The sequence below is a fragment of the Benincasa hispida genome, chromosome 4 (genome assembly GCF_027475165.1).
Source record: "Benincasa hispida cultivar pf3 chromosome 4, pf3_genome.v1.1, whole genome shotgun sequence".
Lineage (NCBI taxonomy): Eukaryota > Viridiplantae > Streptophyta > Magnoliopsida > Cucurbitales > Cucurbitaceae > Benincasa > Benincasa hispida.
This window is the reverse complement of record NC_143481.1, coordinates 48,017,802-48,042,039: the sequence shown is the minus strand read 5'-3', so window position 1 is coordinate 48,042,039 and position 24,238 is coordinate 48,017,802. Positions and strand designations below refer to the sequence as shown.

The window sequence follows — 24,238 nt, the reverse complement described above, 5'->3', positions numbered from 1 at the left end:
GAAAATATAATAGCTTTGGATTTGGTGTAGTTGTTTTGTACGAGTTTATCTGGCCAACCCTATACTAAATAACCTCGATAAAGTCTCAATCGTCCAAAGGACATATACATAAATTATTTGTAGGTGAATTGAACTTCTCACATTACACATACATAAAATTTAATAACAACAAACACACTGTAATTATAAAGCATGCAACTCAATTTCCAACCCTCAATAACATAAATGAACAATGAATATATCAAGTGATTTGGAATTGTTATCATTATTGTTTTGGTATATCAATAAATAATTTGGATTGATTTCACAAGCACACTGTAATTCTAAAACGTTTAGATCAATTTCTAGTTATGAAAAATACAAACGACTGAATAACCAACATAAATTAGTAATATTTAACTTTTAATTCCATATACAGTAATTGGTATATCATTATTATTTTTGTATATAATCTAAATATTTTGAAATGATTTCACAAACACACTGTAATTCTAAAACGTTTAGCTCAATTTCCCATTATGAATAATATAAATGACTAAACAACCAATATAAATTAGTAATATTTGACTTTCAATTCCATATACAATAATTGGTATATCATTATTGTTTTTGTATATAATCTAAACATTTTGAATTGGTTTTACAAACACACTGTAATTCTAAAACGTTTAGCTCAATTTCTCATTATGAATAATACAAATGACTGAACAACCAACATAAATTAGTAATATTTAACTTTCAGTTCCATGTACAATCATTAATGCAAATAACAATTCCTTTCATAAACAGCATTAAGTTTGAGCATCAAAGAACTGTTTGAAGAGAGAAAGTAAAGTAAAACAATACTAAACGATATAACATTGTAGGTGCATTCAATGTCGTATGGGATCCTTGCAAGACCTACAATTATGACCCCTCTTACCGCACTGACTACAACACACTGTAGCTTTGTTTTCTAAACAAGATGTGATTCTTTTTTCTTAGGCCTCCCAGCTGGACGTTTGACATTAGGAGGAAGAACTGGATCATTACCAACTACATGACTTGTAGTGAATTGTTGAATATTGCCAATAAGTCGGGTTTTCTTTCTGTATAACAAACGTAGATTGGAAACACGATAGAAATCATGTACATATGACTGTAGTTGAAGGTTCTTACGAGACAATGCAATGCATGCATGAGAGCACGGAATCATGTCTAGGTCCCACCACCGACATGAGTAAGTACGATTCAGAATGTTAACAACAAATTGGTTAGAGCGATCATGCACTTCAAATTCATACTGGTTAATGGGGTACAACTGCAAAATAATAATAATAATAATAATAATAATAATAATAATAAAATGATAAAAATAAATAAAACGATAAAATTACAATTTTACTATTAATAATAGGCTCAATTGAATACAAATATTGTGTAACTAAAGCAACACTTACATCTATTGACCTACTGTCCCTTAAGGCTGATCGAATAATGTTCTCTGCATGCAATGACAATTCAGAATACTGGAAACTCCAATGACTACGACGTTTGTAAAACCATTTTTGAACCAAACTACGGATAGATTCAAGGAGACCAATAACAGGTAATTCGCGTGCTTCCTTTAAAGCTGAATTCATGCATTCAAATATGTTGGTTGTCATTAAGGAATATCTTTTCCTCCGGCAAAATGCCCTAGCCCATTTGGATTTGCCAACATCTTCTAATTCAATCCTAATGGACGGAGCAACCCCATCCAATTGCCTCATGTAATACTCAAATTCACCAATTGTATATACTCTTGCACACATATGGAAAGTGTCTTCAATTGGACGTGGTTCTTAACAAGGTTTTTATACAAATAGAATGCACATGACCCGTCTTCAGCAAAATCATAGACAGAACTAACACCCTTGGCTATAATTTTATGACCATCAGACACAATAACATGGTCGTTAGAATCCCCAAAAACAGCTTTAAGATTACGAAAAAAATCAAGACCATGATGCATCATTCTCAGAATCGACAATGGCAAATGCAAGAGGTACAATCTGCGAATTGCCATCAAGTGTATAAGCAGACAATAATGTCCCCAAAAATTTGTTCTTTAGACTAGCACCATCAATTGACATAATAGGAAAACAAAATTTTCATGCATCTACGGAAGCAGTAAGCGCCATAATATACTTAAACCTACCATCATCATCAGATTCATGTGTTGTATATGTTCCTGAAAGGAATAAACATTTAGATTGATTATACAAGACAAAGTAGACTGTATATAATTGCTTAAACTAAATATAGACGAGAAACATACCAGGATTCTTTTCAATCAACGCAGCTGAAAATGGTGACAAACCGGCATATGAGGACTCAGGAGTCCCCCTGAGGGAATTGAGGGCAATCTCACGACCTCTCCAAGCTTTATCATAACTTATATTTACACCATGTTGTCTTCTCATATAGTTTACAACATCACATGGTCGGCATGAGACTTTGTCATTCATTTTAAAAAATGACTTTGTACATTTAGCAACAATCCAAGATGTTGCTTGTCGATGACCTTCTTTAACAATGTCAATAGCACATTTATGGATATCGATGTATTTCCGAACCATCTACACACCACCCCCTCTATATACAGATGCATGCAGATACCACCCACAATACATATCCTTGCAACGAATTTCAAACGAAGTTTTGTTTGACCTAGTAGTAGTAAGTTCAAAACTGTTTTTAAGAGTAAGAAAATAAACTGCTTTCTTCAATACAGACTTGCTACTAAAAAGTAAACCTACTCCAATGGGAATACCAGATTGAAAGACATCGAAATCTTGAAAATCAACGATTTCAGTGTTGCCTACAGGGTGTTTGAAAGATTGATTAATGTTTGCTGATTCATTATTCAAATATAATGTATTTCGAGTGTTTGGGGCAATAGATGAGACATGGTCAACCACTACACATAAATCAATTTTGGGGGAATATGATAACACTACATCAACCACAAAATCTTTATCTTCAACAATGCTAATAAGATTCGAATTGGAAGAACCAATCCGATACATTGTCAAACGAGATATAGTTAACTCATTGGAGGAAAAAAGTTTACCTTGGATATATTCCACAAATTGTTGGAACGAAAAATTTGATGGAATATATGCCTCACAATCTCGAAAATCATGGTACTGAGAATTCTCATAGAAGTTTAACCCGTTGTAAAGTCATAGCAAAAACAGCAGTAAAAGTTAATGAATTAGCAAGGAAACCTAAATCGATGAAACTTTTTGTGTACGTAACAAAAGTTATGGCAAAGTTCAAGCAAACAATCGAGTTGATTCTTGTGCAGTCAACACATAACCATTTTTCTAGGAACTAATATTTGTTTTCCCAAAACGTTAAAATAATATCAAAATTAGCATATACACCTAATTTATTAGGTATGTGAGGAAAACAATATAGAGATTTGAAAAAAAAATATATGGATAAAATAAGTTTTAATAATATATGGGTATTTCAAATATAAATTTGGTTTCAAAATCTGGATATTTTATTAAGGTGAGATAAATTCAAAAAGTTGTTAAACATAATCTAAGTTAATAATAAAATATAGAGATTGTGTTATCTAAAAATTAGGAAGGAAGTTTTAATAATATATGGATATTTCAAATATAAATCTGGTTTCAAAATCTGGATATTTTATTAAGGTAAAATAAATTTGAAAAGAGGTTAAATAGAATCTAAAATAATAATAAAATATAGAGATTACTTGTATTTGTAATTACGTCAACAACAACATCCCCAAACAAGTCAAGCGCAAATCAGGAATTTCGAAATTTGCGACCATATGCATGTCACATGACTTGCCATAATTCTTATTCTTTGGTGGTTTTGTTATTTTTCCGAATGAAACCTCAAAAACCGCCATACACTCCAATTCCCATATTTCAATTTGTGTCCTTCATTATGGCCCATCTATGCCACAAGTCCTATAAGAAAAACTATTGGCCTGTCTGATATATCGTTCACATTTCTCATTTTTTGATAAATAAACTTGTGTAATAACTATTTTTGTTTCTTATTTCACTTTTAAGAAATGTTTCTAAAAATGGTGCAAATTTGTGGACTAAAAAAATAGTTTATTTCAAATATGTTTTCATTTGCTATTTATATTTAATGTTCTGTTATAATAATCAAACTTGATGATTGACTTGTTGATGTTAAGTCACTTATGAATTAGGTACTTTCAAGTCTTAGGTATGAAACTCAACCTCATAATTCTTATGAAAAAAAAAAAAAAAAAGCAAAACCCGGAAAAAGAAATAGTTTTTTTTTAAAAAAAGGAAGAAGCAAAAATCGGATGAAGGAAAGAAAATTAAAAAGAAGAAGAAGCAAAAACTAGAAGAAAGTGAAGAAGCAAAATCCGGAGAAAGGAAAGAAAATTAAAAAACAAAAAAAACAAAAATAAAATAAAAGAAAGAAACTAAAAAAAATAAAAAGAAAAAAAAGAAAGAGAAAAAGAAGGTGTGCAACAAGACAAGACAAGAGATAGTGAAATTGCAAAATTGGAAATTAGAAAAAAAAAATCAAAAGTTGACTAGTCAACATTTTCATATTTGTAAATATTTTAAAGATGTGATACATTTTTAGATTTTTTTCCAATATTTTACTATCTATTACAAATATCCTTATAAATATGTCACATTCATTGTTACCGTTTAGTCCAATGGTAATGGTAATGACACGTAGTTTTCAAATACAACTTAATTGAGCTTCCTCTATTCCTCAATCAAATTGCGTTTTGATCACAAATTTGGTGGTGGGTCGCATAGTTCATTACAACTACGAAGTACAGGTAAACGATAACTTATGTAATCAAGTGGAAGAGATGACTTACGTGGCAACAAATGGAAAAATTATAAAAAAAATAACCCTTTTTAAATTTCACTTTTCACAACTAGTGTGTTTTTTGAAAATTCGTTAAAATAGTTTTTCTCGATTGAGATCGACCACCGAGATTTGTATAAAAAGTTTACATTTTGAACTTATATTCAAATTATCAATTTTTTTAGCCTTTCTAGGTGAATCTTGACTAGGATCAGTTTTGATATTCACATCCTTTTTCCAAATTTTACTTAATCTTCCCAAATTTTTCCAAAAAGAGTGCTAGTTTTTAAAGATGGAAACTTTTGGGTAATTCTAACAATTTTCTTAATAAATGGTCCAAACATTTGGGTAATTCTTGAATAAAAAACACTTTCCATCCTTGAACTTTCGTAAAGTAACAATTTTGTCTCTCTAACTTTGATTGATAATGATGTAGTCCTTACTTTCAAATATGTAATAATTTAATCCTTAAACTTTAACGACATAGGTTTACTTTGATGCTAGAAGAAGATTCTGTTAAGAAATGAATTTTTTCTTTTCTTATAGCTCGGTCGCCTCCTCATTCTCGCAGGCGTTCGTGATAGCCTCAATCGCGGCTCCCTTCTTTTGGTATTGGGTCAATCAGTCCCGCCATTCCTCAACGAGCCCTCTCCCTCTCCCTCTCGGTCGAGCTGCTTCGCTCGCAGCTAAATTGAGCCTCGTGTCTCCATCGGGGTACCCCACCTGACAGTCATGGCTCGCAGGTAGGTCGCCCCGGCATTCTTTAGACCAAACGGCATCACCTTAGTCGCCGTTTCTGGTGTTTCAGTCACCTTTCAATCGTCTCGATAGAGCCATCAGCTTTGTGTTTCAGGGTATATACCCACCCGCAAGCCAACCGATAGCTTCTACTTAGTTTTTTTCTAGTCCTAAAGGTCCCCAGACTCATCTCGCCGGCGAAATTCGATAAGGAGGAGATTCAGTCCCCAAGAACCCAAAGGACAAAGACAAGGGAGCAAGGCCTCGAAGACCGCGCTCCTCGCGACTTCAGAAGCCGAACCCAAAGGCGATGCTTTTGTCGAGGCCTTTTGTTTTGGGTACAAAATGTCACGGGTTCCAATCCTGTCATTCCTACCTATTACTTCTCCGTATATCAACTAATGGGGACAGCAGGAAGGAAGAAAGAAATAACCCCGCTTACTTACTTTTTTCAGACGATCATCCTCGTTTTGTCTTTTCCGATAGGCTTCATCAGTCTGAACATTTCTTATTTAGCCCGAGAGGCATCCTTTCCTTGTTTGTTGGGTTGGTTCACGCGCGCGCAAACGAGCACCGCGGAAAAGGGTCAAACGCGGTTGCTAGCATCGAAGAGAGCCGACAAGAAGATTTAGTCCATGTACTTTATAGTTTGTGACAATCTAGTTCCTATCATAAAAAATAATAGCATGATTTAATAAAATGTTTTAAATATGTAGATTGATATTCATCAAGAATCAAATTTATTTATATACTATAAATATTAAGTTGTTATGTAATAAAAAATTGCACTTAATTTTAATGAAAATTTTCACAGACTACTTTTACAAATCATTACAGATTTCAAAGTACAAGATCTACATTGCTACTTTTTAAACTTCGGTGACTAGATTACAAATACGAAAGTATTGGGACTAAATTGTTGCCTTCATTATTATTTTTTTTAAAAAAAAATTGTTATCTTAAAAAAAGTTCAAGATCAAAAATGTTTTTCTAACCTTAATTATTTTGTTGTTGTATACTTGTATCTCCTATTTTTAAAAATGTTAGATTATCACAAATACCCATAGGCTAGGAGTGCAAAAAAAAAAAAAAAAAAAAAAAAAAAAAAAAAAAAAAAAAAAAAAAAAAAAAAAAAAAAAAAAAAAAAAAAACCCAGAAAAACAAAAATCTAAACAAATCCAAACCAATCCAATGATTTGGTTTGGGTTTTTAGTATAAAATTAGACATATTGGTTTGTATTTGGAGAAAATAAAAAAAGTAATGGCTCAGATCCATTTTTATGCGAAAAATCAATAAAAATTGAACTGAACTAATGATATATATATACCCTTGAAAATAAACCTTTCATTAGATTTTTTTTAGTATTTTAATAGTAACGATGCATGTATATTTGATGTTTAGATAAAAGACCAATTATTATGGAGCGTGTATGTTTTCTAAGTAGAAAAGTGGCAAAAAAAATGTTAAAATTCAATTAATAATTAAAAAAAAGACCCAATTTTAATTTAAAATTAGCAAAAAGGACCGATTCAAAACAAAGTGAAAATAAAAATAAAAAAATTGAAAGAAAAAGAGAAAATGTCAAAAACTGAAAACCAAACCAGAATTAAACCGATCCAAATAAATCAATACATTGGTTTTGTTCTTTATTGGACATTGGTTTGAATCTCTTTTTTGTAAAATCAATTGGTCTAGTTTGGTTCAATTCTTGATTGACCCCAAAATCGATAAAACTAAACCGACTATCACCTCTACCTATGAGTTGATTTTTGTTATATTATTGAACTTTAAAAAGTTTCATTTTACCCTAATTTAGTAGCCATTAAAGTCACGAAGGCTTTTGTGTCTCCCTAATTCATATGAAGCTCAACTTGTTTAATACGTTAATGACCCAAAAATGTTATAAATTCAAATCCTTCCCTTTATATTTTTTTAACAATCTAAATTTTGTTCCCTGAGAATTCGACGAGGTAAGTAATTTAAAGATCAGTTTCAATTAATCGAGTAATACAAACAATTTGCAATATAATTAAGCTAAAGAGGCTCCCTTTAGAATGAGATGTTGGCTTTTAAAAATAAAAATATAGAGAAGCCTTCCTATCTTTTTTAAGAAGTTTTAAACATTACCTTTCAATTAAATGAACGAATCACGAACATTTATCTGGACCTTTTCCCCTTTTTGCAATTAGAAGTATCACCAATTTTAAAGAGATTAGGCATTTTTAGAACCCTTAGGGGATGAAACTTCTGTACCACATATTGGACAAACCCTTTTGATTTGAAGCCATTTGCCTATACATTCTGAATGGTAAGGATGCTCACAAGGAAGAGCAGCCAATTCTTCGCCTTCATCGTATTCAACTTGGCAAATCACACACCGATCTATACCGCTTCTGTTTTCGATGGTTTGAAACTTGCTCGGGTGCAAGCATGAAGGTATTTCGTTTATCGGTAGGCCCCTCTTTTCTGTTCCAATGAACTCCCCTAATGCAATCAACTCCTCATAAGTTAGCTCATCCAAATCAAAATCCTCAAAATCCCCATCTTCGTCTTCTTCCATATCTTCATTTTCATCGGCAGTCTCCTCGTCATCTTCTAGAAAAGCCCACCGGGAAAGAAGTTCTTGCCTTTGTGAGGAGGCATTGGTATTGAGACCATGGTTGCTGTTGGAATCTGAATTTTCGTCTTCATCGCTATCACTTTCAATGGTCTCGAGCATCGTATAGGCCATCTCGTGCTCCTGCTGCTGCATTGCCAAGGCCATGATCAAATCTGAGTTCACCTGTTCAACATGAGCAAGGGAAATCCTTTGGGGAAGCTGTTGCTTATCCTCTTGCTCTTCCATTACAAATGATCAAAATCTTAGAGAACATGCAACACAAGAGCCATGGTTTAGGATATATGAGGTTGTATTTTTTGTTGGTTTCTTGACTGAGGCAAAACTTTCATAGAAGGCAACTGGAAACCAACTATGATGAACATTTCAATATTCTAGATTCCCACCTTGTTCAAGTTCTTCAGCCTACCAAGCCCATCATCTATCTTTAGAGTAGAGGGCTTCTAAGTTTTCTTGGCAGAGAAGGCAGGTTTTGTGCAAAGGAAAGGAAAGTTGTATCTTTCAAGTAACATTATTTTATGCCTGCATTCTATATTTTAGCAAAATACCAGCCATTTCTTACCTTGCCCCTCGAGATTCCACAATGGCCTCTCTTTGCTGACAACTTTCATTCATAACAGAGGCCGCACTGCACGAGATCTGATTCAATGGATGGATAAGACAGAATATAACTTAATTGGATCACTAACAGATGTGGACAAGCTAAGTTACCATCAAAGAATAATTGGAAATTTTGGAATCTAAATTAATCAATTTTGGAACCAAAAGGCATATTTCGTTTCATAAACATTGTCTCATGTTGACAGTTCCAGATAAAGCCAATTCCATGTCAAATTATATTGAGCACATTACAAGTTTCAGCCCAGCATGAAAGTCTTTTTGCATTTCACTCGTGAACTCCATTGCCCTGGGCTGAAGCCTAATTTGAAGCAATCATGAAACAAGTCATCTTTCAAACATCGGAGGAAAGATCAATCCATGCGTCCCTTCAAGATTCGTTCTTTTACTTCAGTAGGCGTACTGCAACAAAGACACATTATAGGATAATTTCAATCACAGTTATACAATGGAAGACAGGAAAAGGTAAGCAGATATAAGAAAGGTAAAAGGGAAGGAATAAAAGGTAAGAGTTAGGTAGAAACGAAAGAAAGATCTTCGGTATATGTAAAAGGATACTTTTGGAATGTTGATCCAATTCTCAGAGGCATCCATAAATGGTTTAGATAATTTTATTAATATTACTATTGTTTTGGATACACCATAATCGTTTAAATTATTAACTAGAGAGAAGGGAAAAAAAGATCGGAAATGTAAGTAGAAAAGTAAGACCCCTCCTTTTTTTAAAATTATGCTTATGCAACTTCTATCTATAGTCTCTAATCTATTGTCGAGGAAAGAGACCTAGCTAGAATTTTCTTTTATTGCCTACTATTTGAAAAAAAAGATCAAAACCCAAGCCAAGATTTGAAAACTAAAAAGGAAGATTTTAAAACTTGATTTTCTTTTTTTGAAGTTTTGCATAGAATTCAAAGGCGTTTTTAAGGTGAAAAGCTTACCAAAAAGTTGTTGAGAAACAAACAATTTTCAAAAACAGAAAACCAAAAACAAAATGATAATCAAACGAGACCTAAATAATGCATGCTCCTATTAAAGTAAATAAATTGCACAACTTTCCTCAAAGTTAATAAATTGCACAACTTTCCTCATGACAGGTTCTATCACAAATATTATCATTATTATTATTGTTGCCTTTTTTTTTATATAATAAACGGTGTATTAAGGTAATATTGTGTTACAAATATTATTATTTCATCCAAGTTGATATGAATGCTAGGAAAAAGTAATATCTACCAGAATAATCACAATTCACAACAAACCACTTCTTAGAAAATACACTCACACACCAATAAATAATCCAGAAAGATATCACGGCCATTAAACATAAAGAATTAAGAATATGTGACTTACACAACATAGACATGCCCTCCCCATCCACTCAAACAGTCCCTATCCACAGAAGACAGCAGCGCTTGAGAGATGGTCTCAAATAATTCCTCTGGTTCCTGGCCATTACAAAATTGAATCAACCGAGTCAATTACATAGTTAAGAACATTTTCACAGAAGAGCTGATGGAATTTTTTTTTTCCGTAACAAGAATATTCTAAGCTATCAATCAAGAGGACAAATTTGAACATCATGTGCAGCAGCTCTTGGCACAAACAGATAAAAGAAACTACAGTGCCTTTCCATTCTAATAAGAGGTGTTCAATTAAAAATCCAAAACAGCAAGACTATATTGGATTGTCTTCAAAAAGCTGAACTAATACCTCAAAACTGGATAATTAAGGGCGCAAGACAAACCCAATAAAGTAAGCTGACCAAAATTGGTAAGTTAATTTAAAGAATGGTTGGTTTGTTAATTTATTATGTTTTTTTTTTCCAGTCTTGGAAGATATTGTTAGGGTACCTCCTAACAACACTAAGATCTGAATTATATCGAAACATAAAGATGAAGAAATACAAGATAAACCAAGTTCAAGGCACTTGGAACCTCCTCTTGAGTATGCTAATTACCATTAACAATATTCAGTAACTAACGTCCTATCTAATTACCATTATGCTCCTTACTTTAGAATTCAAGGACACAATTGTACAACCTATAGAACAGATCCTGCTCAAGTAAGTTTGTACGATTGTGCCCTTACTAATACTATACTAATATTCTTATCTAGGTACCTTACAGATAACCCATAAGTTCATTGGTTTGGTTTTCAATATTTTCGCTTGTCAATCTGACCAACTGATAACTGCCCAGTGCCACTTCTATATACTTGTCTTAACCTTCAATCACTCTTAGTCAGAGACATCGCCATGTTGGCCATCTCTCCAGAAAACCTCAATAGTCAGATATTTACATCACTTCATCTGTTCACCATGGTATATTAGGTCACCATCCACAACCCCCCAATTATCTTCATTTTTGTCTTCTCTTTTTCCAATAATTCAATCCATGAGATTTATCGATACCTTTGTTCAATGATTATGTCTGATTTGGCAACTCCAACTAGAAGAATGTTTTACTTACCTAATTTGTTCTTCCATTCTCTAAGGTAATGATTCCTATATGTCTCTAATCGAATCCATCTTTTTCTATTTTTCTACTCTCTTTCTAACGCACACATGCACTAACTTCTCTGCCTCTTCCTTTTAAGGGCATAAACATAATCCTTTTTCTTCTATGATTCTGATTCTGGATCTCTGTTTTCATTTAAGCAATTTAGAATCCCAATCACCAATATAAAGCATATGTAAATGGACTATATACCAACATACCATGTCAGGTTTGAACATTGCCTCACAAGCACCATACAGGGACTCCGATGCAGTACCAGAAACAACAAAATCCTTAGCAAGCTCTCTGTGAAAAATGAATTTGATACGTATTAGTTTTACATTTGATAATCCTAAATCTAGCAGAATATTTATCCAAAAAAATCAGATTTCATAAGAAGGTGTTGCACAGGCTGCAACTTCAAATCAGATGCACATTTCAAACAAATGAAGAAACCCAGATAAATGATTTAAGCGGAAATTCAAATCAAACGAAATAAAGTTGGCAATTAGAACAAGAACGAAAAAAGAGAGTCCTCACTTGGCACCAATGGAATCCATCGTGCAAATGAAGGGTTTGTCTTCATCACTCAATCCAGCAATTACAGGCTGGCAGAAATATGGACCAAACCTACAAATAAGAAAATTGATATATGAGGTTTTTATCCATCATAAAAGGCCAAGCAACAGTCATAAATTCAACCTCTTAAAAAAACTTGTAAAAAAGGTTATAAACTCAACCCTTTTCTCGTCCAGTTTATATTCATACATTATCTTTTAAAGCTCAAGGCCCAATAAAATGCCATAGTCTTTTGAAGCTTAATCGCAAGGTGCAAAAAAAATTACAACTTTTTTTTTTGTGGAGCGCACTAAGTATAAAAGTATTACATTGAGAAGATAAAGCATGGCTATAGTGGATATATGGGAGAGAGGAAAGAAAAACACAACAAATTTTGCATTTAGGCTTAGTAAATTTGATTTTTTTTTATTAATAAAGAAGGAAAAACCCTAATTATTACTATTTTTAAAAAATAATGAAAAAGTCCTCAAGGCCCAGGCTTTATTTTGTGAGCCCCGGAAGGCGATGCGCCAGACCTGCATTTTTTAGCCCAGGCACGCGCCTAGGAGAGCTTATTAAAACACTGTATCCATGGATGACCTATTAAAAAACTATAGAAGAAAAAAAATTCAGGGCGATACTATTACCCAATCCAATTATAACACAACTTTATCATGGCCAGTTCCTTATAGTTGGGAAATTGAGCAACAGTTTTGTGTGGTACTGTGGTCCACTTCATGAAAATTGAGAAGACCGAATTTTAAGCATTTAGTTCTTGCAAATAATACTTGTTTTAGGTATCCAAACACCTAAAGTATACAAAGCTAATATATTGCAATATTAAGAAGAAACTACAAGATAAACATGTAATTTGAGGTAAGATCTCTCCCAACTCCTAATTAACTTACCAAATGTCTAACTCCTCCTTCCACAATCCCTTTATTTACAACTAAACCCCATAACACCCCCTTACCTAATTACTAATATACACTTATAATATCTCTAATTGCATTCATATCGTTAAATTTATGGTATATTCATAGCATTACTAAAAGCATACATACTATTGAGAAAAAAAGGTTCATTCTACCATTTCACTTTCGTTGTTATTATGTCACCACAGTTTTTATAGCCTCCAAAAGCTAGGACAGAGACTAGGAACTATCTTGAGATGGAGACACTTGATCCAACACAGTTCCTAAGTTTATCTACATTTCAACTATCCAGAAATTCAACTTGTAATCCTATTTTAAACCAAGTATAAAATATCTTGTTCGTCAGTTTAACATATACCAATTCCATAACACGGTTTGATTACATACATGTACTGTATTGCATTGAAAAGGTTAACATGCCATAAAACTCTCAAATGACCCTTAGTGCAATGCAACATCCCTGTCAAGTTAGCTTAAAATCTCACACCAACGGACAAGAATCAAATTGGTAGAAGAATCAATACACACGCAAAAGAAACTATGCGAATCCTAAAGAAATCACAGCCATGTTTTTAATAAAGACCCATAAATAGAAAATATGCGTGATTAAAACCGCTGAAAAAGGGGAAAATAAAAACTAAGTAGCCGTCCAACCTTTTCTCATAAAGACGAGCGGAGACCAGGCTAGCAAATGTCTCAGGCTTCATGTCCCTCTCTTCTCGAAGTTGGTACAGTTTGTGCTGATAAACAAGCCGTTGATACCTTCATTTCAAGGGCAGGAGGTAAGCAATGAAAAATTAACACAAAAACACACACGCGAATCTAACAGAAACATACAGTGTCTGAGCATCGGTACCAAGGCCCGAAAGGCCGAGAAATAGCTTATCATGAATCCTATAAATTTTCTGGAAATCTGTGGCAATAGTCTGCAGCTGAACACCAAGCCTACGATCACTGGCAATGGAAAAGCAATTCTTCCCCACCATCGCGACTACAGCACTTCCATTATACTCAAAGATCTACAATGACAATCCATAATCAAAATGCAAGGACTACACACTAACTAAAACTTCCAGAAGCAGCTAAATAATGCTAAGAAGAGAAACGCACCGACATCAGGTCAGAAACTCAAGCTCTCCGGGTAAAAAGCTATGAGAATCTCTGCGACATGAGAAACAAAGAAGTGTAAACAATTGTCAGCCCAGGGCGATCGGAAATGTTTGTACCGAAATCAAAATCAAAATTTAAAAAAAAAAAAAAAAAAACGCAATCCCGTTCCAAAACCCTAATATAAAGCAATCACAGATACAAAATGAAATGAATTTTTGAAGATTAAAAGAAGAAATCCAAACCTGAAAGAAGAGAGAGTTGAATCGCAAAGAGGAATGCAGGAAAGAGCAACACACTGGATTTTAGTATAGCTATTGATGGCTTGGGCTTCACTCCAACCCCTTGTCTCAGTTTCTTCCTTTCTTAATTTTCTGATTATTACTTATTACTTCTTAAATTATCGGACTTTTTCGGGTTTTGCTTTGCTTCTAAGGTCTCGGTTTGAGAAAATGGACAACCGAACTGAATTGGGCTTTTCTTTTGGGCCTGAATAAATTGGGCTACTAAGGAATACATAGAGGCTTATGGATATACTTTGGGTTCTTTGGACATATAACCGAAAAGTAATTTTTTTAAAAAAAATAGCCAAACAACTTTCTACTTTGAGGTACGTTTTTGTATTTTAAAAAGTGATGTATACCCTCCAATGAAAATTATGAAATTCTTATATAAATTCAAGTGTTAGATAAAGAAAAACAAATAATAATAAACAATTACTAATTTCATTCTTTCACTTATGCCTAATTTGAACTTAGAACTCGAAAATAATATCTATTTTGAAATTTTAGAGACCAAATAGATATTATTTCCAAATCTCATGGACCAATTTTTTTTTTTTTTTTTCAAAATTCATTTATGTATCCAAATTTTATTTATATACCCTAAACTTTGTGCACAATTTTTTTATAGAAAATATAACCAAACATACGAACGTCATATTTCAGTTTTCTACTAGTAGTTTTAACTATAACCTCAACTTTATTTATCGGTTGAACAAGATACGACTTATTTGATTAAAATTAATTGAATGCACAATTCAAAAAAGGAAACATTTTGGTGATGTGTCCATATATTATATATATTGTAGAGTTTTTTAACTTGTCAAATTCAATTTCCAAGTTTTGATCCTTGAGATTCTTAGGCAATACCGATTAGTATTTCAAGGATAGATATTACCTCTCATTTTCCTCGTTCAACTAAATTGAAATGGTTGAAGTTTTTTTATTCATTTTTCTTAGTACAATCCAAACTGCAAAAAAAAAAAAAATAAGTTGGTTTCCGTTATAATTCAATTACCTAAGGAAGTTTTAGTTTACAATTGATTGAAAACTGATTGAAATGAAATTGACTTCGCCAATGCATCATCTATAAAATTTGAGATCCCCATTTGTTTATTTAGTACAACAATAGTAGGGATGAGTTACCGAACTTTCGACTTTATGGAAGGAGTGCATGCAATTTTTTTTATATATTCAAGTTAAACTAACTTTTATCCCTATCTTTGTTTGACTGATTTTAAAATCCATGTATTTATCATTTTTTTAATTCTTAAATGAATATTCTTTAACCATTTAATATGATAGATTTTTTTTAAATCTATTGATTATTTTAAATTAACTATAAGTATAACTAAATTATGTCTATGTTAAAATACATTTGTAATTTCAAGGTCTATTGTATATATTTTTTTTTTTTTTTAAGTGTACAACAAAAGGAAAACAACAAAGAACTTAAAGGCATGAACGGAAAGCAGAAACCCCCCAAGGAGGGATGCATTCAATCCAGTTAGTCGAATAACCAAAACTCTATGCATGGACAGCTAAGTTATGAATGTTAAGAGTTAATCTTTTGATTGATCAAGAGAAAGCCCTAAGCAAATCTACTGTAATAAATGTCACGTATGGAATCAACGAACACCTGAACCTCATTCTCGATTCTAGACTTTCCCATCAAGAGGTTTCAAATGGTTTGAGAATTAGTTTCAGCCTAAAGAAGGGATATGCCAGCTTCAAGAGCATTAGAAAGACCCTCAAATATGGCAATGGCCTCGGCAAGTTCAACAGACCCCGTTTTAGGAAAATGTCTCTCTATGGAAAGCTTGATATTCCCTTTGAGTCACGAACAATGACACTGATCCTCATCTCGCTATTAAGGATAGTAGCATCGAAGTTCAACTTATAAGAATTATGGCACAAGCATAAGCGTTAAGTAATAATATAGTTGAAAACAACCTTAGTTGAGTATCATCTTCAGAAAATCATATTGATTATTCTTTTAGCTATTCGAAGATTCTTCCAAATTTATTTAGGGGACTGACTTCGATAGAAACAACTTAAACCAATCTAAAGCAATAAAAGTGATCGAATATGAGGATCATCAACAATGAGACATTTTAGGGAATAGATTTCATCAAAGGCATCATTGAACACAATTACTTGACTCTTGAAATAATTAGCACAACACCTAGATCTAGAAATATTTTACCTGGATCGAATCTTTTGTAATCAATATCTTCTTTTACCACGTGGAGACCTCGGTATTCTTGGGATAGAGAGTCGTAGAAATTTTGTGGGCTTCTTTAAATATATTTGGAGAAAGAACACTACAAGAATTTTGGGCTTCAATGTCAGTTGGAAAAAGTGCTCTCGGATGTATAATATCGGGTAAAAAAAACGGATATTTAATGTCGATTTTAAACTGACATTGAAAATGGGCTACAATGTCGGTTTAAAATCGACATTAAAGGCCTCTCATTTTTTTTTTTTACTGTATTAAAAATCCATTTCAAATTAAATGATCTTCTCTCTCCTTTCACTTCTCTCTTTACCAAACCCTCTCCTCTCTCAACTTGGTCGTGCACATTAATTCGTGGGTTGTCGTCACGAGTGTTGCTTGGATCTCCATCGTCGTGGGCTTTTTCTGGTGGTGGGTCTGTTGGATTGTACCAGCACGCAGCGGAAGCGACGAAGATCATTTTTTGAACCAAACAAGGGTGACTAATAATTATAGGGGCAAGAGTTATTCTGGTGTTATTATTGGTTGAGATCAATCTAGTGAGGGTATCTAATCACCCTATGGTGATTTTTACCCTACCCCACTGCATTGCAAAATAAAAGTCACATAGGGTACATTAGATTTTTGCTAAATTGATTGGTTGATTTATTGGATAAAGCGTTTAATAACTAATATAAATAAATTGTATGGTTTTAGCAATTTCATAATGGCGAGCATTACTTTAAACATGCTTTATGTTGATAAGTTAAACAACGATAACTATATAAGCTTTAAAAAAATACTTTAATAGGGTTCTTATTATCGATGACCTATGATTCGTCCTAATTAAGGATCGTCCTCAAGCCCCAGCCGGTAATGCATCTCGAAATGTCCAGGAAGCATATGAGTGATGGGTAAAGGCAAATGAAAAGACCTGAGTGTATATCTTGGACAACTTGTCTGAAGTTTTAGCCAAGAAGCATGAGCCTATGTTCACTACCCCTGAGATCATGGACGCCTGATCTTCACTATCTGGATGTTTGGACAACCATCCTCACAACTCAAGCATGGTGCTTTCAAGTATATCTTCACTGCATGGATGAAAGAAGAAGCATCTATTCGTGAACATATTCTAAACATGATGGTCCATTTAACGTGGTAGAGATGAACAGGTCTGTCATTAATGAGGTTAGTCAAGTTAGCTTCATCCTGGAAACTTTACCTAAAAGTTTCCTGTAGTACCATAGTAACACTGTTATGAACAAGCTTGACTACAACCTGACCACCCTGTTCAATGAGCTGCAAACATATCAGTCCTTAATGAAAATCAAGGAACAGAAGGGTGAGGTAAATGTTGCCTTGTTCTCCAAAAAGTTTCATAGAGCTTCAACCTTTGAAACAAAGTCTATACCTTCTTCCTTCAGTACCAAAAAGTGGAAGAAGAAGAAGGGAGGCTGAGAAAGCTAACCCCACTACTTACCTCTTATTAGAAAATGTTTATGTAGTTCCTGATTTGAAAAGGAACTTGATTTCTGTAAAATGCTTATTAGTACAATCATACACTCTGAATTTTAATGTGAATAAAGAGCTTATTAACAAAATGGTGTTGAGATTTGTTCTGCAAAGTTAGAGAGTAATATTTATGTGCTAAGGCCGTTGTAGCAAAGTCCCTCCTTAATACTGAATTATTTAGAATTGTGATAACTCAAAACAAAAGACAAAAAGTTTCTCCTAAAGAAAATGTCCATCTTTGGCATCTATGATTAGGTCATATTAATCTCAATAAGATTGAGAGATTGGTTAATAACGGGCTTCTAAGTGAGTTAGAAAATGATTCATTACCAGTATATGAGTCATGCCTTAAAAGTAAAATGACTAAGAGATCTTTTACTGGAAAAGGTTATAGAGCCAAAGGACCTTTAGAGTCTGTACATTCGAATATCTGTGGTCCTATGAATGTTAAAGCAAGATGAGAGTTTGAATATCTCATCACATTTACATATGATTATTTAAGGTATGGGTATGTTTACTTATTGCAACATAAGTCTGAAGCTTTTGAAAAGTTCGAACAGTACAAGGCTGAAGTTGAAAATGCACAAAGTAAAACAATAAAAACAGTTTGATCTGATCGAGGTGGAGTGTATATGGTTCTAAAATTTCAAGACTATTTGATGGAACATGGAATTATATCCGAACTCTCAGCACCTGGTACACATCAGCAAAATGGTGTAGCAGAAAGGAGAAATCGAATCTTGTTGGACATGGTTCGATCTATAATAGTTAAACTTCCTTACCTGACTTGTTCTAGAGATATGCAGTACAGACTACAGGTTATACTTTGAATTATGTTCCATCCAAGAGTGTTTTTAAAACACCTCTGGAATTATGGAATGTTTGTAAAGGTGGTTTACGACATTTCAAAATCTAGGGTTGCCCAGCATATGTGTTTGAGGCTAATTCTAAGAAATTAGAACCTCGTTCAAAATTATGCCTATTTGTATGCTACTTTAAAGGAACGAGAGGTGGTTACTTCTACGATCCAATGGACAATAAAGTATTTATGTCAACAAATGCTACATTCTTAGAAGAGGACCACATAAGGGAGTATAACCACACAGTAAAATAATATTGAATGAGCTTTCCAACGAAACTACTGAACCTTCAACAAGAGTTGTTGAAAAGTCAAGTATATCGACAAGAGTTGTTGATGTTGGTTCATTTAGAAGGTCACATCCACCTCAAACGTTGAAGGAACCTCGACGTAGTGGGAGGGTTTCAAACCCGCATGTTCATTATATGAGTTTAACAGAAACCCTAGCTATCATATCTGATGGTGATGTTGAGGATCCATTGTCATATAAGAAAGCGGTGGAGGATGTTGACTATAAGATCTAGCAAATGGACGTTAAGACTGCTTTTCTGAATGGCAATCTTGAGGAGACCATTTATATGCAACAGTCAAAAGGATTCATAATCTAAGGTCAGAAGCATAAGGTTTGAAAGCTTAATCAGTCCATTTATGGGCTGAAACAAAATTCTCAATCTTGGAACATAAGATTTGATTTTGTGATCAAGTTTTATGATTTTGATCAAAACATTGATGAACCTTGTGTTTATAAGCAACTGATTAGTAGCTTTATTAGTGTTATATGTAGATGATATCTTATTCATTGGGAATGATGTAGGACTACTAACTAAAATAAAACAGTGGTTGGCAGCCCAAATCCAAATGAAAGATTTGGGAGAGGCATAATTTGTTCTAGGCATTTAGATCTTTAGAGATCGTAAGAATAAATCACTAGTTTTATCTCAAGCATCATATATTTACAAAATATTTGTCAAGTATTTGATGCAAAACTCCAAAAGAGGCTTATTACCTTTCAAGCATGAAGTTTCTTTGTTTAAGGAACAGTATCCTAAGACACCTCAAGAAGTTGAGGAAATGAGACGGATCCTCTATGCACTGGCTGTTGGTAGCCTGATGTATGTGATGTTATGTACTAGACCTGACATATGCTATACAGTGGGGATAGTCAATAGATATCAATCTAATCCAGGATTAGATCACTAGACTGTCTTTAAAACCATCCTCAAGTATCTTAGGAAAATAAGGGACTATATGCTTGTGTATGGGTCTAAGGATTTGATCCTTACAGGATACACTGACTCTGATTTTTCAACTGATAAGAATTCTAGGAAATCCACTTCATGATCAATGTTTATTTTTAATGGAAGAACTATAGTTTGACGAAGGACTAAGTAGGGGAGCATTACTTAATCTACCATAAAGATAAAATATGTAGTGGCTTGTAAAGTTGCTAAGGAGGCTATTTGACTCAGGATTTTCTTGACTCAACTAGAAGTAATTCCAAACATGTTAAGACCTATCACTATTTATTGTGATAATAGTGGTGTTGTGACTAATTCCAAAGAGTCCAAAAGTCACAAGTGTGGGAAACATATTGAGCGCAAGTATTACTTGATTCGAGATTTTGTGCATCAAATAGACGTGATCGTCATGCAAATAGCTTCGATGCTTAACATTGCTTATCCATTTACAAAGGCCCTTACGACTAAGGTGTTTGAAGGCCACCTGGAGAGGCTAGTTCTATGAGACATGCGTCATTTTGTATAGGGCAAGTGGGAGATATTACTGGATGCGTATTATATGCCCTAGTTTTTTTTTTTTTTTTTTTGTGTACATTATACTTATTTGTTCTTTCTTTTGTACACCCCACTAGCTTTAGGACAAGTGGTAGATCGTTAGGCTTGATGCCCTAAATCCCGTGGCTCTTATAGTTGTAATTGTATTATACAAACAGTTTATTTATCTAATAAAATAAAGAGGTATTTTATCCACAAAAATCAATAAACTAAGATCCAAGGTTATTTTCTAAAACTCGAACATGTATATAGAGGCATACAGGCGGATCATGTTTAAGTGATAATCTAAATGGTCTGTAGTAGGCGGATAAGGCTGAGTACTTTATCCTGATCATTTATGTGCAGACATATGAATATGGGTGTTGTATGCAAAAAGTTTGTATAAGACCGAACTACGAAATATATAGTCTATCTAAATAACACCGTTGATAGATAAGACTTGCATTTCATCAGGATGACATGGGTGATTTGACCTGCATCTTGAGTGAGTTGTAAACTCTTGCCTATGAAGGCGATCCTTTGATTTGTATGGGTAAGAATGGCCAGTGTCGCCAACTCAATATTCCTACCATTTTGGAGATTCGTCTGATTAGAGAGCTGGGAACACAATTACACAAGGAGGAATTCACTTATTCTTTATAGTTAGAGACTGCAGATAAATTGCTCTTTGAGAGCTAATTACGGAGCTTGAACAATGTGGCGCCACACCCTCTCCTGGCCCAAGAGTGATTTTTTCATAGTTGGACTATGACTTATTGTTCATGAGAGGGATCAATGGTACTTAAGGAGTTAGATGTAAGTACAAGGGCAAAAGGGTAATTTTGGTCCAACCGTACTTACGAGCAATTTGTGAAGAGTCCATGTACCATTGATTGGTTATATCTAGTGAACACATAAATAAATCTGTAGTGCGAAGAGTGCAACTGTCAGTCTTTAGTGGAGTGACTAAGAGTTAATGGAAGTTGATTAATCTAATCAAAGAGTTTGATTAATTAATTGAGTACCATTGGAGCTTCAAACTATAGGTCCATAAGGTCCCCTCATTAGCTTAATTGGGATAAAATGAGAATATAATTAATTCGGATTAATTTGAGTTTTTCAAATTAATAAATAAAATTATTTATATAAAATTGTATGAGATATAATTTGAGAGGAAAAAAAGGAAAAAAAAAACCTTAATATGAATTTGATTCATATAAAATATTTGAGAGAATATATATATAATTATATACATAAATTAAATAAAAATTAGTTTTATTTAATTACACATATGTTTTTAAATTACATAAAATAGGTTGTTAAATAAAGTACATATTAATTAAATGAAAATTAGTTGTATTTAATTCTATATTTTTTAATTACGTAAACATTTTATTTTCTTCAATAAATTCTCTCATTATTATTTGGAAGATGAAAAGAAAGGTTCTTTCATCTTCCACTTGGACTATTATAAATACTCCAAAATGTGTTGGAGTTATAAGGTGTTGAAAATATCGAAGTTGTTGAAGGTTTTGGAAAAGTGTTTTTCTCTCAAAACAAAATCATTTCTTCTCCAAATTATTCAAAGAAGCCCACAAACTCTCTACGACTTTCTACCCCGAGAATACCGAAGTCTTCACATGGTGGTGTTAGTTGGTTTTGAACTTGTTGCTGTGTTTTTTATTGTTCGCGTTCGAAGTTTTTGGAGAGGAAATCGTGAAGAGACTAGTCTTCAAGGGTACGCTTTCCGAATCTTTTCTTCTTCTTAATTTCTATATATTTGTATGTATATTTAATTGATCATGTGTATTCTGTTTCCATCACATATATTCTTTACACGTTATGTAAAATTAAAATTAGAACGCGATATTTTTCCCAATGGGTACTCGTGTATACTTTCAAAGAACCAAGGGCAATTTAAAACAAGAGAAAGTATAGGTTGGGATGGCTTGAGCCACCACCTTTATCACACTTCTTTGCCAGCTTGTGAAAACATGCACTATTTCCACCCCTGCAAAGTCATATTAAAATATACATGCTTATTTTTAGATAAAGAAGAAAGGACTCCCAGATACTTCCCATGTTTATATTAATAACTAACTAAACAAACAAATTTATGTTTGTTTTGCTATTAACCTAAACAATCTAATAAAAGATTTGTAGGATCAATAATAAAAAAAATTAAGTGACATGATATAAACTTTATATAATTTAGTATTGAGACTTAATAGACAATCATTAATTCAAAGACCAACTTAACCATAAGTTTATATTTTCCATTCCAATTTTTTAATTCTAGATCATATGTTCCATATTGACATAGCTAGAGTTAGTAAAGAGAGTAGTGCCAAGACTAAATGAACGATATACACTAGGTGTTGATGCCAAAATTTGGGCTTGAAAAAACGTATCTTACCTTTACGTGACAATAACGGTGAATTTGTAATCCAGGTAAGACATGACCAATAAGACAAGCAAAATCTAGCCACTTGTGGGCTGCTTGCCACAACGCCTCTGATGCCTAAGTCAGTAAAAAGCTTTAGGATGTAGCAAGGGCTTTAGGGTTGAGAATGAACTTTCTTCTTCTGAAGTCAAAATGATATAATTTATAGTAAAATTCTGACATAGGACATCCATATTAGGGTTTTCTAGTCATGTTAGGTTAATTATCAAACCAAATGGGTTAAACATGTGATAGTTTTTGTTTCTTAGAATTATTTAGCTGCTAAAACTAAGTAGTTTGACATAAAATTGCATATATTTAGTCTTTTGCATAGCAAAATCAAGTTTAAAATAGCAAATAATCCTTAGATGACATTTTAAATTTTAGTTGTGAAAAAAAAAATGGTTGAAGTTGGTTTTTTTTGTATTTATGCAGAAAATCCATTCAAGCCAAATTGTTGCAGCCACGACAGAAAAGGAAATTTCATATTCGATTTTTGGGCACGATTTTAGTGATTTTCTCCATCAATATTGACAAATCAGGGCAACCTATGAGCCTCTCTAAAGGAACTCGTTTTTTGAAGAGATCCTTAAGCGGAAGCGGATCGTTCAAATTTCATTAATTATTGAAAACATAATTTAAAGTAAACATACAATAGATATGCATTTAAAGTTAAACTACAACATGCTTTTATAAGAAATAAAGGGTTCAAGATATATTACCCTTGAAGAACCTTTCTTCACGTAACACTCCCTCGAACAGACACGAGCCTTGAACAGAAACAGCAACTCTTGAAGACCTTCTTCAAGATATTCTCGAACAATAACATGGACACTATCACAAAGAGCCTTTGGTATTCTCAGGGTGAGAACCCAAGAGTGGTAGGCTTTAGCTATTTTGGTTAAGAGGGATAGTTTGGGTGGAGGAGGTAGAAGATTGAGAATTCTCAAGAACAAGAAGACAAAACTTTTATGTAAATCTCTCAATAGCAAATTCGTAGAGGAAGAAGAGAAAACCAAATTTCTTTTATTCCTCTTGCCATAAAATTGGTAACCACTCAATAAGGTGGTGGTGGTTTAAGAGAAAAGAGAGGAAGTTATTATTCAAATAATAATAAAATAATATAAATAAATATGATAACTAACTTATCATATTATATTTATATTAAATTATATGTTATATCAAATATAACATATGACCTATAGTTTTAATATTGTA

The 24,238-nt window shown here is 33.2% G+C and overlaps 2 protein-coding genes and 1 pseudogene across 2 annotated transcripts; all 3 read right to left on the bottom strand.

Annotated features, from left to right (window-relative positions):
- Nucleotides 1-872: 872 nt before the first annotated feature.
- On the bottom strand, nt 873-3,200 carry LOC120076228 (uncharacterized; annotated as a pseudogene).
- Nucleotides 3,201-6,136: 2,936 nt separating this feature from the next.
- Nucleotides 6,137-8,595, bottom strand: LOC120076537 (uncharacterized). Its single transcript, XM_039030393.2, has 2 exons — nt 7,736-8,595; nt 6,137-6,273 (listed from the first exon to the last, which is right to left on the bottom strand). Exon 1 carries the CDS (start codon nt 8,451-8,453, stop codon nt 7,821-7,823), a length of 633 nt encoding a protein of 210 aa, XP_038886321.1. The 5' UTR covers nt 8,454-8,595; the 3' UTR covers nt 6,137-6,273; nt 7,736-7,820.
- A 351-nt stretch (nt 8,596-8,946) lies between these two features.
- Nucleotides 8,947-14,362, bottom strand: LOC120076538 (proteasome subunit beta type-3-A). Its single transcript, XM_039030397.2, has 8 exons — nt 14,184-14,362; nt 13,942-13,992; nt 13,669-13,850; nt 13,486-13,593; nt 11,879-11,968; nt 11,560-11,644; nt 10,194-10,288; nt 8,947-9,245 (listed from the first exon to the last, which is right to left on the bottom strand). The coding sequence occupies exons 2-8, from the start codon at nt 13,945-13,947 to the stop codon at nt 9,197-9,199; spliced, it is 615 nt and encodes a 204-aa protein (XP_038886325.1). The 5' UTR covers nt 13,948-13,992; nt 14,184-14,362; the 3' UTR covers nt 8,947-9,196.
- Nucleotides 14,363-24,238: the final 9,876 nt, after the last annotated feature.

Coding starts and splice junctions, on each gene's coding strand:
- LOC120076538 (XM_039030397.2), bottom strand. Junction 11,969..13,485: donor GCTCGTCTTTATGAGAAAAG/GTTGGACGGCTA, acceptor TCTTATTTGTAG/GTTTGGTCCATATTTCTGCC. Junction 9,246..10,193: donor GGAGGGCATGTCTATGTTGT/GTAAGTCACATA, acceptor TCTTTGTTGCAG/TACGCCTACTGAAGTAAAAG.
- LOC120076537 (XM_039030393.2), bottom strand. CDS start 8,453: ATGGAAGAGCAAGAGGATAAGCAACAGCTTCCCCAAAGGATTTCCCTT.